A 14,435-nucleotide genomic window follows, 5' to 3' on the forward strand; every position below is an offset into this window, starting at 1 on the left:
TAGATCAGTCTTAACTGGACCTGTCCTGGATCAGCCTGTAGTCATTATAGATCAGTCTAAACTGGACCTGTCCTGGATCAGCCGGTAGTCATTATAGACCAGTGTTCACTGGACCTGTCCTGGATCAGCCTGTAGTCATAATAGACAATTGTTAACTGCATCTTTTCACTGGGATCTGGTCCCATTGGTCTGTGAGTCCCAGACAGTCCGGCCAGGAGATGCAGAAGAACAATAAGAAGAACCGGGTCCAGAACATGGGCCAGCAGCAGAGACCTCTAGCTTGCACAGCCTTGACCAAACCAGGCAACAAGTGAGTCAGGTCAGGGTTCAGGAGTCAGAGGGTATAATACAGGGGGTGAAGGGTAAATGGGTGAAGTGGGTGAAGTGCGTTGTAAAGGGATCTGGGGGTATGCTGTTTTGGTGCGCTTTGTAAATAAAGCAGGCATCCGTTTGCTTTAGGTGTGTGTACACGTGTTTGTTGTGGGATGGCATTTGTGCTAAATACCAACACAGCTTTTTAGATGGTCTTCTACCATGTTTGTTTGTGGTCTAGAATGAAACACTACCAGAAGTACTGTACCTTTCTTGCTACCTTTACTACCAATCAAACTGGTACTTGATTACTTTCTGATCCTTGAAAGAATGTAATTTGCACAGTCGCTAATTCAGCCACAAAATAATTTAGTGTTTAATACAGTGACTTGGCTAACAGTGCCGGGTCGGCGTACTGTGACTCAGCTAGTAATTCTATACTCAATGACTGTGGTAGTGCAACGCTTTAACTCAACTACTAGAGTAAGACATTGTGGAATTCTTTCTGAATCTTCTATCAAAGTGATCAGGTCAAATTTAGCCCAAACCTTTTCCCATAAAGTGGTGTAAAGTGTTGACGAGGTGGTTTATTACCAACTTTTGAAGTCATTTTTTTATGTACTGTGTAAACTAGTAATCTTTTCTTGTTTCTGTCTAGAAATTACAAATACTGTATATATATATATATATATATATATAGATAGTGCGGTATGTTGTGAACTAGATGTTTTTATTTGCTGCAGACAGCTGCAAGCCGAGTAGCAGTCCCCATAGGCTCCAACTTGTCATCACTCTTTTATTGTAAGCCCAACAGACAGTAAGTTTCTAGTGTTGCCCCATCCAACGGCTTAAATCAGTAAATGCTTAGTGCACAGTCAGAGGCGCATCACATCACAGTAAATGAGACCACTGACAGCCAACCCAGTCAGTCGGTGATGAAGGACAGGGGGGTAAATAAATAAACAGACTGGCAGAAAAACAGTTTTAGTACAGTGACCACATTTAAATTATACAAATGTGGGACAACAGGATGATTTTGCAGGACATTCACAGTTTTGGCCGCATGAGATATTTTCTTTTTTTGACTATTCAGCTAACCATCCTAAAATCTCATAAGACATTTGGTGGTGTGTTTGGTGTGACAGTAACATTGTTCTATGCCATTATATTTGGTTGTGTTATGTAGAATACTAACTAATCATTATGTGATCTTCCAAGACATTGATTCAGCTTTGATCTAACTTGACTAAATGAGCACCATTGTGAAAAGTGGCTGAGCAACACTCCGGTGTACTCAGGCAGCACTACAGCCCTGCAATGAACGAGCTAATTGAAGCGAAGCTACTCTTTTGCCTCGTGCAAAATGTAGTGATGCAGAAACAAGAAACCACATGTGTTTTATGAAAATCTGGCATTATGTGGCCAAGGAAACAATTCTGGTTTGTCTCGGGGAATGTAAAACTGTCAACGGTGTGCGCAACTGGTAACTTAAGTCAGGTGCAGGAGAGCAGAGATGAGTGAACAGGCACACTTTATTTGGCAGAAGGAAAACAGTCGGACGCAACTGCGTAACGACACTCCCGCCAAAGGCAAAAGCGAATAGCGCACTAGTCACACAAATAATGGCCACCAGTACTTCCCACTCAGACAGCGCACCGTCTGACCGATCCCAGGACGGCCAGAGGAGGGTGACGTATGGGCCCAATAAATAAACCGGTCACGGACAGCAGACGGAATGTACAGACGCCCAGCGGGACACTGGAGGGGAGCGGGCTCCGCACATAACGCCTGCTCAATGTCCGCGTCCAGCTCCCACACCACCGGCGCTACCAGGCAGGAGGCCGGGAGGATGGGAGTATGATCCATGGGCCGCTCCTCTGTGTCATACAGCCGAGACAGTGCGTCTGCCTACACATTTTGGGAACCTGGTCTGTAAGAAAGGATGAAGACAAAACGGGTAAAAAACATGGCCCACCTTGCCTGACGAGGATTCAGTCTCCTCGCTGCCCGGATGTACTCCAGGTTGCGGTAGTCAGTCCAGATGAGAAAAGGGTGTTTAGCCCCCTCAAGCCAATGTCTCCACACCTTCAAAGCCTTGACCACAGCCAACAGCTCCCGGTCCCCCACATCATAGTTTCGCTCCGCCGGGCTGAGCTTCCTCGAGAAGAAGGCACAGGGGCGGAGCTTCGGTGGCGTGCCCGAGCGCTGAGAGAGCACGGCTCCTATCCCAGCCTCGGACGCGTCCACCTCCACTATGAACGCCAAAGAGGGATCCGGATGGGCCAGCACGGGAGCCGAGGTAAACAGAGCTCTTAAGTGACCAAAAGCCCTGGCCGCCTCAGCCGACCACTGCAAACGTACCGGTCCCCCTTCAGCAGTGAGGTAATGGGAGCCGCTACCTGACCAAAACCCGGTGGTAGTTGGCTGCACCTCCTTTACCGTAGTGAGAGTCGGCCAATTACACACGGCTGAAATGCGGTCACTCTCCATCTCCAGCCCTGAGATGGAAATGCGGTACCCTAGGAAGGAGACGGACTGTTGGAAGAACAGGCATTTCTCAGCCTTGACGTACAGGTCATGCTCCAACAGACGACCAAGCACCCTGCGCACCAGGGACACATGCTCGGCGCGTGTAGCGGAGTATATCAGAATGTCATCAATATACACCACTACACCCTGCCCATGCAGGTCCCTGAAAATGTCATCTACAAAGGTTTGGAAGACTGACGGAGCATTCATCAACCCATACGGCATGACGAGGTACTCATAATGGCCTGAGGTAGTACTGAAAGCCGTCTTCCCTCCCGGATATGCACCAGGTTGTAAGCACTCCTGAGATCTAGTTTGGTGAAGAAGCGCGCCCTGTGCATTGACTCAATCGCTGTGGCTATGAGAGGTAGCAGGTAACTGTACCTCACAGTGATCTGGTTTAGACCTCGATAGTCAATACATGGGCGCAGACCTCCCTCCTTCTTCTTCACAAAAATTAAACTCGAGGAGGCGGGTGAAGTGGAGAATGTATCCCTGACGCAGCGATTCGGAGATATATGTTTACATACACGCCGTCTCCGCCTGTGACAGGGGATACACGTAACTTCCTGGGAAGTGTGGCGTCTACCAGGAGATTTATCGCACAATCCCCCCGTCGATGGGGTGGTAATTGAGTCGCCTTCTTTTTGGAGAAGGCGAGAGACAAATCGGCATATTCAGGGGGGATGCGCACGGTGGAGACCTGGTCTGGACTTTCCACCATAGTAGCACCAACGGAAACCCCTAAACACCTCCCTGAGCACTCCCATGACCACCCCGTGAAAGCCCTCTTTTGCCATGAAATGGTGGGGTCATGACGAGCTAACCAGGGAAGGCCAAGTACCACAGGAAACACAGGAGAGTCAATGAGGAAGAGACTGATTCTCTCCTCGTGACCCCCCTGCGTCACCATGCCCAGGGGAGTGGTGGCCTCTCTAATCAACCCAGACCCTAGTGGTCGACTGTCCAAAGCGTGAACTGGGAAAGGCCTAACCACTGGAACAATGGGGATCCTTAAACTATGGGCGAATGCTCTGTCAATAAAATTCCCAGCCGTGCCTGAATCGACGAGTGCCTTATGCTGGGAATGCGGGGAAATTTTACATGCACAAACATGTGTACAACAGAGGGCTCTGGATGAGAGTGGTGCAGGCTCACCTGGGTTGACGCCAGAGTGCCCTGCCTGCTGCCTTGATCCCCAGATGAACCAACCCGGCACTGACCGGCAGTGTGACCTCTGCGGCCACAGATGGTGCACGTGAAGGCCCCTCCTCCGGTCTCCCTGAGGGCAGCACCTCCCAGCTCCATAGGCACCAGAGCGGTAGTGCTGGGAGAGGGAAACGACAGAGCCCTCTCTGGGCGTCCGCGGGTGACCAGCAGGTTATCCAACCAAATGGACAGGTCTACCAGCTGGTCGAAGGTGAGGGTGGTATCCCTGCAGGCCAACTCCCGACGGACATCCTCGCGCAGGCTGCAGAGGTAGTGGTCGATAAGGGCCCTGTCTTTCCTTCCCGCTCCGGCGGCCAGGGTGCGAAATTCCAGGGCGAACCCCTGGGTGCTCCTCGTGCCCGAGGAGTCAACGACCACCTGCCTCAGGTGGAAGAGGCGTTCACCCGCCGCTCTACCCTCGGGCGGGTGGTTGAAGACTGCCCGGAAGCGGCAGGTGAATACCTCGAAGTGGTCCAACACCGCATCTCCTTCTCCCCACATGGCATTAGCCCACTCCAGAGTTCTCCCCGAGAGGCACGAGATGAGGGAGGACACCCTCTCCCTTCCCGAGGGAGCTGGGTAAACGGTGGCCAGGTATAGGTCCAGCTGTAGTAGGAAACCCTGGCAGCGTGCCGCCGTCCCATCATTATTCCCTGGGAAGGGCGAGACGCATCCCACAGGGACCGGGTACAGAAGGAACGATTAGTCATAACCCCTGTTGTGCTGGTGGAGGCGCTGGAGGGACTCTCTGTCTCTCCCAGCGGTCCATGGTCTGGGCGACGCGGTCCATCGCGGCGCCGAGATGTTGCAGCATCGCTGCATGCTCTCTGATGCGCTCCTCGACCCCTACATCTGGGGTACCTGCTCCTGCTGACTCCATGGTAGGTGTGTAATTCTGTCAACGGTGTGCGCAACTGGTAAACTGATGTCAGGTGCAGGAAAGCAGAGATGAGTGAATTGGCACACTTTATTTGGCAGAAGGAAAACAGTCGGACACAACTGCGTAACGACACTCCCGCCAAAGGCAAAAGCGAATAGAGCACTCATCACACAAATAATGTACAGCATACAATACCATGGGTTCCAAACAAGACCCGGCGAAAAACCAGCACACATGACACGTATGTTCACACATGCACACATGACACGATGAGGGATGTAAAACAGGTGTGCGAAAAAACAAAACAAAACAAATGGAAATGAAAGGTGGAGCGGCGATGGCTAGAAGACTTTCGAGCGCTGCCCGAACAAGGAGAGGAGCCGACTTCGGCGGGAGTCGTGACAAAAACAGGATTGAGTGAAGTAGCAGTAAATATGAAAGCAACACAAATGTGAAATGACCGTATGTCCTATTTTTCAGTCTAATACAGCTATTTGCTTAGTTTTGTAGCTCTTCATCGGTAGCACACTTTTTGTAAGTAGTTAGGCATAACTGTCCTCTCCAAGTTTTGCTGGAATTTAGCCCGAAAAAGTTTGAGAATTGGCTGATAGGTCTATGACATTGGCCAAACATCTGGTCTTGCGCAGAATATCAGATCTCAACAATGACTGGATAAGTTTTTTATGTCACCAGTAACACATCCTTATCATATACAGTGCATTCGGAAAGTATTCTGACCCCTTGAATTTTCTATATTTTATTATGTTACAGCTTTATTCTTAAATTGATTAAATTGCTCCCCATCCAACCTGACAGAGCTTGAGAGGATCTGCCGAGAAGAATGGGAGAAACTCCCGAAATACAGGTGTGGCAAGCTTGTACAGTAGCGTTATACCCAAGGATGGGGTGCATCGCTGCACAGCTATTTTCAAGTCTCTCCAGAGATGTTCGATTGGGTTCAAGTCCGGGCTGGGCCACTCAAGGACATTCAGAGACTTGTCTCAAAGCCACTCCTGTCAGGTTGTGACAAAGTACAGATCTCTCTTTACTTTGCTCTGTTCATCTTTCCCTTGATCCTGACTAGCGTCCCAGTCCCTGCCATTGAAAAACATCCCCACAGCATGATGCTGCCCACACTACGTTTCACCATAGGACCGGTGCCAGGTTTCCTCCAGATGTGACACTTGGCATTCAGGCCAAAGAGTTAAATCTTGGTTTCATCAGACCAGATAATCTTGTTTCTCATGGTCTGAGACTCCTTTAGCTGCCTTTTGGCAAACTCCAACCGGGCTGTCATGTGCCTTTTACTGAGGAGTGGCTTCCATCTGGCCACTCTACCATAAATGCCTTATTGGTGGTGTTGCAGAGATGGTTGTCCTTCTAGAAGGTTTTTCCATCTCCACAGAGGAACTCTGGAGTTTTCAGAGTGACCATCAGGTTCTTGGTCACCTCCCTGACCAAGGCCTTTATCCCCCTATTGCTCAGTTTGGAAGTGTGGCCAGCTCTAGGAGGAGTCTTGGTGGTTCCAAAGTTCTTCCATTTAAGAATACTGGAGGCCACTGTGTTCTTGGGGACATTCAATGCTGCAGAAATGTTTTGGTACCCTTCCCCAGATCGGTGCTTCGACACAATCCTGTCTCGGACGTCTACGGACAATTCTTTCGACCTCATGGCTAAGTTTTTGCTCTTACATGGGACCTTATATAGACAGGTGTGTGCCTTTCCAAATCATGTCCAATCAATTGAATTTACCACAGGTGGACTCCAATCAAGTTGTAGAAACATCTCAAATATGATCAATGGATTCAAGATGCACTTGAGCTCAATTTCGAGTCTCATAGCAAAGGGTCTGAATACTTATGTAAATAATGTATTTCAGTTTTATATATATAGGTTGCAGGCCGGACCACATGTTGTCTCAGATTGTGCGGGACAGTCCCATATTTCGTCCCACGTCCCGCAATATATATATATATATATATATATATATATATATATATATATATATATGTATATGTAAGTTTACCTGTTTTCGCTTTTTCATTATGGGGTATTGTGTGTAGATTGATGAGGAAAGAAAATAATTTTATACATTTTAGAATCAGGCTGTAATGTAACAAAATGTGCAAAAGGGGAAGGGATCTGAATTATTTCTGAATCTTTTCATAAGCACAATGTGACCGCAAGTGACTGACTGAAATTCTGGAGAAACCTATAAAATAAATCTAAGTGAGTGACGTTTGAATTTGTTGATCAAATGCTGGACATGATTGTTTGGTTGCGGGACGTGGGACGAAATATGGGACTGTCCCGCACAATCTGGGACAACATGTGGTCACTCTATAGTGATAAGTCTAATTAAGGACGGATCATTTACTATTGTATTCAAAGTATACTTACAGTACCAGTTAAACGTTTTTTTGCTTTATTTTTACTATTTTCTACATTGTAGAATAATAATGAAGACATCAAAACTATGAAATAACACAAATGTATAGTAGTCTCTAAATACCATGGAAACATTAGCAGCGTTAGCGAGGTATTAGGGATTGATTCCTGTATAGCAGTCTCTAAAGACTGCGAGCACAATACTGTAACTCATTAAGACAAAGACTCATGACATCCAATGTATCATCCTATCATTATAGGGTTGAACACTAACTAACGAAGGTTTAAGCTTAAATAAATCAGCTGTTTAATGTACTTGGTCGGGTGGGAGGTGGGAGTTGAGGATGCTAAGTTGGAAGCGTATGATGCATCGTCTTGCTCTGGCAGACTCTCTGAGGGGTATATGGGGGATAAAAGTTTTACGATTGGCAGCTGCCTGAGTCACTCACAGACACTGGTCAGAGAGCAGTCTCACCTGTCGCATTCCTTTTTTTTAAACCACTGTCTGGTCTTGTGGCTTTGGCCTTGGATTTGTTTGCTACATACGTACAATAACATATTCAAGCTTGTAGAGTCCAGTAAGAACAAAGTACAGTTGATAGGGTGTGTCCATGGCTGTGATAGTGACTGTTCTGGCTTGACACTTGACACAAGTTGGAGCTTTCTGAGCCCTACAATCCACTGTTTTCCCTGCTAACACCCCCTGGGTTTCCACAGTTTTCCATGCAAAAACTTTACATTTTAGTCATTTAGCAGACGCTCTTATCCAGAGCGACTTACGGTAGTGAATGCATACATTTCAATTAATTTCATACATTTTTTTTTTTTTTTTTGTACTGGCCCCCCGTGGGAATCGAACCCACAACCCTGGTGTTGCAAACACCATTGCAAACACCATGCTCTACCAACTGAGCCACAGGGAGGCTGGGTTTCCACCCCCTGGGTTTCCACTGTTTTCCCTGCTAACATCCCCTGGGTTTCCACTGTTTTCCCTGCTAACACCCCCTGGGTTTCCACTGTTTTCCCTGCTAACACTGTTTTCCCTAATTACACTGTCTCACTTCCCTACTGTCTGTGGGTGACCCTTTAACCCTCACATTAACCTAGTTCTAGGACTGTTTCCCCACTCTCTGTGTGTGACCCTTTAATTCTCTCATTAACCTAGTTCTAGGACTGTTTCCCCACTCTCTGTGTGTGACCCTTTAATTCTCTCATTAACCTAGTTCTAGGACTGTTTCCCCACTCTCTGTGTGTGACCCTTTAATTCTCTCATTAACCTAGTTCTAGGACTGTTTCCCCACTCTCTGTGTGTGACCCTTTAATTATCTCATTAACCTAGTTCTAGGACTGTTTCCCTACTCTCTGTGTGTGACCCTTTAATTCTCTCATTAACCTAGTTCCAGGACTTGTAAGAATCTTTAAAACCTACTTGATTAGAGGTTCAAACAGGGTCTTAAATAAGCCAAATGATCAGATCATGACGTGCGGGTGTGATCTTCTCCTAATATGGACTATTGTCTATTTCACCGCAGTCAGAATGCTCTCTCAGAATGATCTCTCATAAAGATTGTGAAAACACCACAGTAAGTACGTGCATAACCTATACCTCATCAAACTGCATGGCTTTCCACTGACATATCATGCCATGGGCTGCCGAGGATCTAAAATAAACACTCTAAAAAGGCTGGCCATGTCAGAGCTACGCAAGAGAAAACAATAAAATACATTTATACACATGCAATGTGACAGTCACAGGTGGCCACTGTGGGTCAAGGGGGCCTTATAAATGTCCTTTAACTGTCTAAAGCAACTAGAATCCGGCCTGCATCTTTTCACAGTGGTGGGCTTGTAAACTAAAGGTGTAAATCAAAGCGTTTAATACAGTGGCAACGCTGTCTTTCAGGCGCGTTGTTTGACTGCTTTGTGAGTCAGGGAATCAATTAATCAATGCCTGACAAACACTCGTGCCCCACAAAACATCACAAGGCATGGCAGTAAAGTTTTCATTGCACTTGTTAAAAGGTCAAGACTGGTGACTTTTATGCCAGGACAAAAGTCACCAGATTAAGAGTGAAATATCCAGATAAACCTTAATTATATGTGGCCACAGCTGGAATTGAATCCACGACCCATGGCGTTGCAAGTGCCATGCTCTACCGACTGAGCCATAACACCAAACGTCTCGTTATTGTTATTACACGTGTGGTGTTGTGCTGCAGTCCATTGCCTTTGTGCATACATATACCTAACTGAGATTATTTCAGCCCTTCAGTCACTTGAGGAGATTCATATCACACCTAACGATTACTGATCTCATCTGTTGGAAGCAGTTTGAAGGGTCAGTTTATGCCAAGGGGGATCTGAGTGGGGCACTCTAGGTCTGGGTAAGGGTTCTGGGGTCTGCCAAGTAACAGAGGCCGAGAGAACGTCCCTCCTCCCCTCCTCCCCTATTCCTCTCCTTAATCACACAGCAAGACCCACTGGACCCACGCACTGTAGGATAGGGATGGGCAATTCCAGTCCTCACGGGACAGACACTTTTTCCCCATCCCTGGCAAACACAGCTGATTAAACAAATTGCATTCTAAACTGAAGATCATGATTAGTTGATTATTGGAGTCAGGTGTGTTAGCTGGGGATGGGGCAAAAGTGTGACACCGATCAGGCTCCTGAAGACTGGAGTTGGCCATCCCTGCTGTAGGACATCACTTTGAATGTGTGTGATTGAAATTAGATGTACCTGAATGTGAATACATCATAATCACAAGATGCTTGTCAATGAAACACAGTCTGCATGACCTTTACGATGCCCACATGCGATGGGACGGCACGTAGGACGGTATAACTAAATCATACTATAGATACAGCAGAGAATAAAGTGTCAAAATCTGTGATGGTCTATAACAGTGGTTCTTAACTCTGGTCCTCGAATACCCTCAACAGTAGATATTTTCTTGTTGTCCCAGACTAACACACCTGATTCAATTTGTCAACTAATCATCAGACCCTCAATGAGTTGAATCAGGTATGTTTGTCCGCAGCTACAACAAAAATGGGTGCTGTTGGGGGTACTCAAGGACCGGAGTTGGGAACCACTAGTCTATAATGTTGTCCCTTAGTAACGGCTTAGCTGAAATGCGCCAAACCTATTTTGAGGTGCTTATTAAACACGAGTTACCTATATCCCATTGCCTGTAGGAACATAAAGTCATGCTAATGTGCCTTATCATCAGGTTCTTCTGGGTTTATTTTTATTTGGTGGTGTGCCCCTCTGCACAGAAATGTCACACCGTGTACCTGAATAGCACAAATTAGCGATGTGCTAGACGGACAAGATGGCCACCGTCCATTAGCAATGCTCTAGTTGATTGGTTAAAGGGGGAAGGCGATATCGTAAGTCATTGTATTTGCTGGCAGTAAATCACTTGGAACTGGCCGCTGCCCAACAGGCACTACGTAACATAGTTATTAGCATCGCATAACATCCATTTATAAAGCTTTAGCTCAGGCACTTTTAGCTTAAGGGACACATTGTATGGGCGTGACAGAATGTTTTTACACAACTGGGAAACTTTGTCGTTCAGTAGGTAGGTTCTGACTGTAGCAGTCTCAGCAGTGACCTCCTTCACTCTTGGGAGCGAGAGGAGTCTTAGTCTGCATCCCGAATAGCACCCTATTCCTTAAATAGTATACTACTTTTGTCCAGAACCCTGTGGGCATCCCTGTGGGCCCTGGTCAAAAGTAATGCACTGTGTGAAAAAGGCTGACATTTGCAACGTTGCCTTAGAGTGATCGCCACTAGCCTATACCCACCACGCCTGGGTCTAAAAATAAGAGGAGTCCTAAAAAAGATTTATGTACTAAGCACTCGTGATGGGCACTTGAGAGAGATGGTGTCAGAGAGAGAGAGTGTGAGAGAGAGTGTGAGCTAAATGAACTGTTAGTGAGCGAGAGAGGGAGAGAGAGAGAAAATATGGTTTAGTTGGTGATTGTTGTTTTTTAGGTCTCCTCCTTACTACTGGTATTCTGCAGCCAACCGTATGATACATTTTAATTGCTACAGTGCGACATTCTCTCATTGAATCTCCATTCTGCATTTCTATTGCCCAGTAATTTGCATGGAGCTGTTGATGGCTTAGCCACTCTGGGATGTTTGAGGGAGTGGAACTGAACGGCTGGCGACACTGTTAATTTACACCCCCTACTACGGCGTTCCGCTCAAAGTCATGAAGCCTACACCTGTCATGCATTACTGCCACACTGCAAAGAGGGGTCGGGGTGGGAGACCAACAGGGTAGTTCAGTGGTGTTACATTGAGTGATTCATCCAATCCAATCCCTTTGGATGTAATAGATACGTTAGTGGTTGTCTAGGCAACAGTGTGGGCAGATTCAGTTAATCTACTGAGGAGTATTCATGATGTGCAAACAAAGCTACATTTCCCTATTGATTGTGTTGTTACTTGGTCTAACTATGTTCTGTTGTAGGAGTTGATAGGAGTTGACCTTAACCACTGGTTCCAGGGTCAGATATTAAGTTCTATCCTAATGAGGATTTAGGCTGAGGATATCTGATCCTAGGTCTGTGTTTAGGGGCCAGTTCAACCTCAAGGTTAGGGGCCAGTTCAAACTCAAGGTTAGGGGTCAGTTCAGTCTCAAGGTGGATTGCTGAGATACCTCTCTAGCACAGAGGTTTTCAAACCTCTCCTCTTGGACCCCAGTAGTTTCACAATTTAGTTGTACCCCTGAACTCTTTCACCTGATTCACATATTCAAGGGCTTGATTATTATATAGTTGACAAGTTGAGTCATGTGTGTTAGCTTTGGAATACATCGAATACATGGAGCGGCTGGGGGTCCGTAGGAGAGATTTTCTCTAGCATGGAAGTCTGACTTCTGAATTCAGTCGGACTGAATCCTCTCCAGTCCACCACCTGCTCTTAATTAGTCCTACACTGTAGTACTGTATTACACATTAATGATATCACAAGCCAGACTGGAAGCCAATCCATTATGCAGCACTGTTAACACCCAGGCTGTTTTCCCCTCGCTTTCACTGCTGATGATGCAAACCCCATGGGGGGGAAGTGAGAAACATCCCATACCGCTCTGTTTGTCCCACCTGGGGCACCCGTATCATTTTCATCCTGTCTGCACCAAATCACTTCAGTGTCTCCTCTCATCCCTCCGAGGTTGATTTGAAACCCCACGCACGTGCCTTCACAACCCGACTCCCCCCACAACCCGTCACCTTTGTCCCAGCACCTAGGGTAGGCTTACGACAGCAACGACAACCATACACCATGCATCAGCAGTAGTAGTTGGAGCTCTGTAATCTGAGGACGCGGGCGGCTGATATAAGAGAGTGTTGGGTCTACGGAAACAAGATGGGCAGTGAGAGTATACTTGTTAGGGATATTCTGGTAGCAAGAGCACATGATCATCTTATTAAGTTGAGACTGGCGAAATAGAGAGACGTTATTTTCTCAGTGTGGTCAGTCATGAGGTTTGATTAATAATTTGATATGATTATTATATACATGTACTATGCCACCGAAATAGCCTGGACATAAAAAAATGGTAGGCCCCTATTTGATTTGAAATTGTAGTCATACAGACACAGTTTATGGAATGCCTGGAGGATTTACAGACATGTTCTGTTTCCCCCCAACAATAACCATATTATTACCTGTGAAAATAACATGTCACATGCATCACCATCATCATCATCTTCTTTTCCCTTAGAATGGGAAAGTAACTGAACACACCCTCCACCGTCATGGAGGGACAGTAGTCACTGGCTTGTCTTCACATGCTCATGCAACACGCCTAGCAACAGCATACATCTTGTCATCTTGTGATATGGTTGGTATTTTTGTTTTGTACACATACAAGATGGCATACGTACATCTCCATTAGCCTATGCTGTCTGCCTATGATCCACATATCTCCCTGCCTACGTTTGCTAGCCGTCCCGTCCGTTCCTTACCCTATCCTGTCAACATTGTGAGCACTTGTTTATCCATTCAGACAGGTGTTTGAATAATGTGCCTCTCTGTCCAATAAATAATGATTGTCATGAGGCTGAAGGGTGAGGCGCGGGGCTAAGGGGTAAATTTACGACAGCCAAATGTATCTTTCACCTCATTGATCATGAAACGTGAGTGACTCCAAAGAACTCTGTCGAACAGGTGCGGTGGCGAGGGGTAGGGGCCCTGGGGCGGTGGCAAGGGGTAGGGGGAGATGAGAGAGAAAGAAAGGGGGGAGTGGAGTAAGGGACACAGCAAGGGAGTCAGGCAGGTTGGGTGATGGGAATTTGCATGATGAAGAAAAAAAATCTATAATCTGACTCATTCAGAGGTGAGGTGGATTCCAAAGGCAGGGGTTGTGTGTTTTTCATCCCCACGACATGTCTCCAAATCTAGCATCGGCCGCTGTGGGGTATGGGGGACATTGCCCACAGGTGCACTTTGGTGACGCAAACAGCAACTAGTTATGACAGGAAATATGATTGAGAGGCAAGTCATTCGGACCCCCACCACCACCAAACCCACTGAGAGAGATAGCGCATACAGTACATAATGTTGTCAGATAGTTCATCCCCGTATCGATTACCAGTCCGGCATGGATGGATCATGTGTTACTGTGTCTGTTTTTAAATGTTTCTGCTATCGAATACATCGCTTGGATCAGATGTCTGTGGCATGTTTAAATACACCGGCATGCTGTCTCTCATTCCTTTTCTCGCTCGTCCCCCCTTCTCTCAAACATACAGCTTCTGTCTCTCATAAACACATGCACACACACACACAAAATGCCCATTCTCTAGGACCTAGGCCTATATCTCACAAACACACTATTTCTCTTTCTCACACGTGCACAGCCTCTGTCTATCCCTCTCTCTATCAGTGTGTGGATGACAGCAGTTTAATATGACCCAGGGGGAATGAAGGCAGTTGCCGTTACAAGCCTGATAATTCGTCAAGTGACAAGCTAATGAGAGGGTCATGGGAGCTTTGGCCACAGACACACCGGAATGTTGGGAACAGCCAATCACAGGACACAGTCAATTCCATACAACTTTATTTATTCCCATCAGGAGTGACTTTAAAAATCAA

At 46.6% G+C, this 14,435-nt stretch overlaps 1 protein-coding gene across 2 annotated transcripts in view; it reads left to right on the forward strand.

The window, feature by feature from the left end:
* The first annotated feature begins 203 nt into the window (after positions 1-203).
* The window catches only part of LOC106610436 (zinc finger protein 638), a 56,892-nt gene continuing 42,660 nt past the window's right edge, over positions 204-14,435 (forward strand). For both annotated transcript variants that reach the window (XM_014209806.2, XM_014209807.2), the window contains exon 1: positions 204-310. In XM_014209806.2, the coding sequence (XP_014065281.1) occupies positions 219-310 (92 nt within the window). In that variant the 5' untranslated portion in view covers positions 204-218. The remainder of the gene's footprint in view (positions 311-14,435) is intronic.

The sequence above is a fragment of the Salmo salar genome, chromosome ssa08 (genome assembly GCF_905237065.1).
Source record: "Salmo salar chromosome ssa08, Ssal_v3.1, whole genome shotgun sequence".
In the NCBI taxonomy this organism is placed as follows: domain Eukaryota; kingdom Metazoa; phylum Chordata; class Actinopteri; order Salmoniformes; family Salmonidae; genus Salmo; species Salmo salar.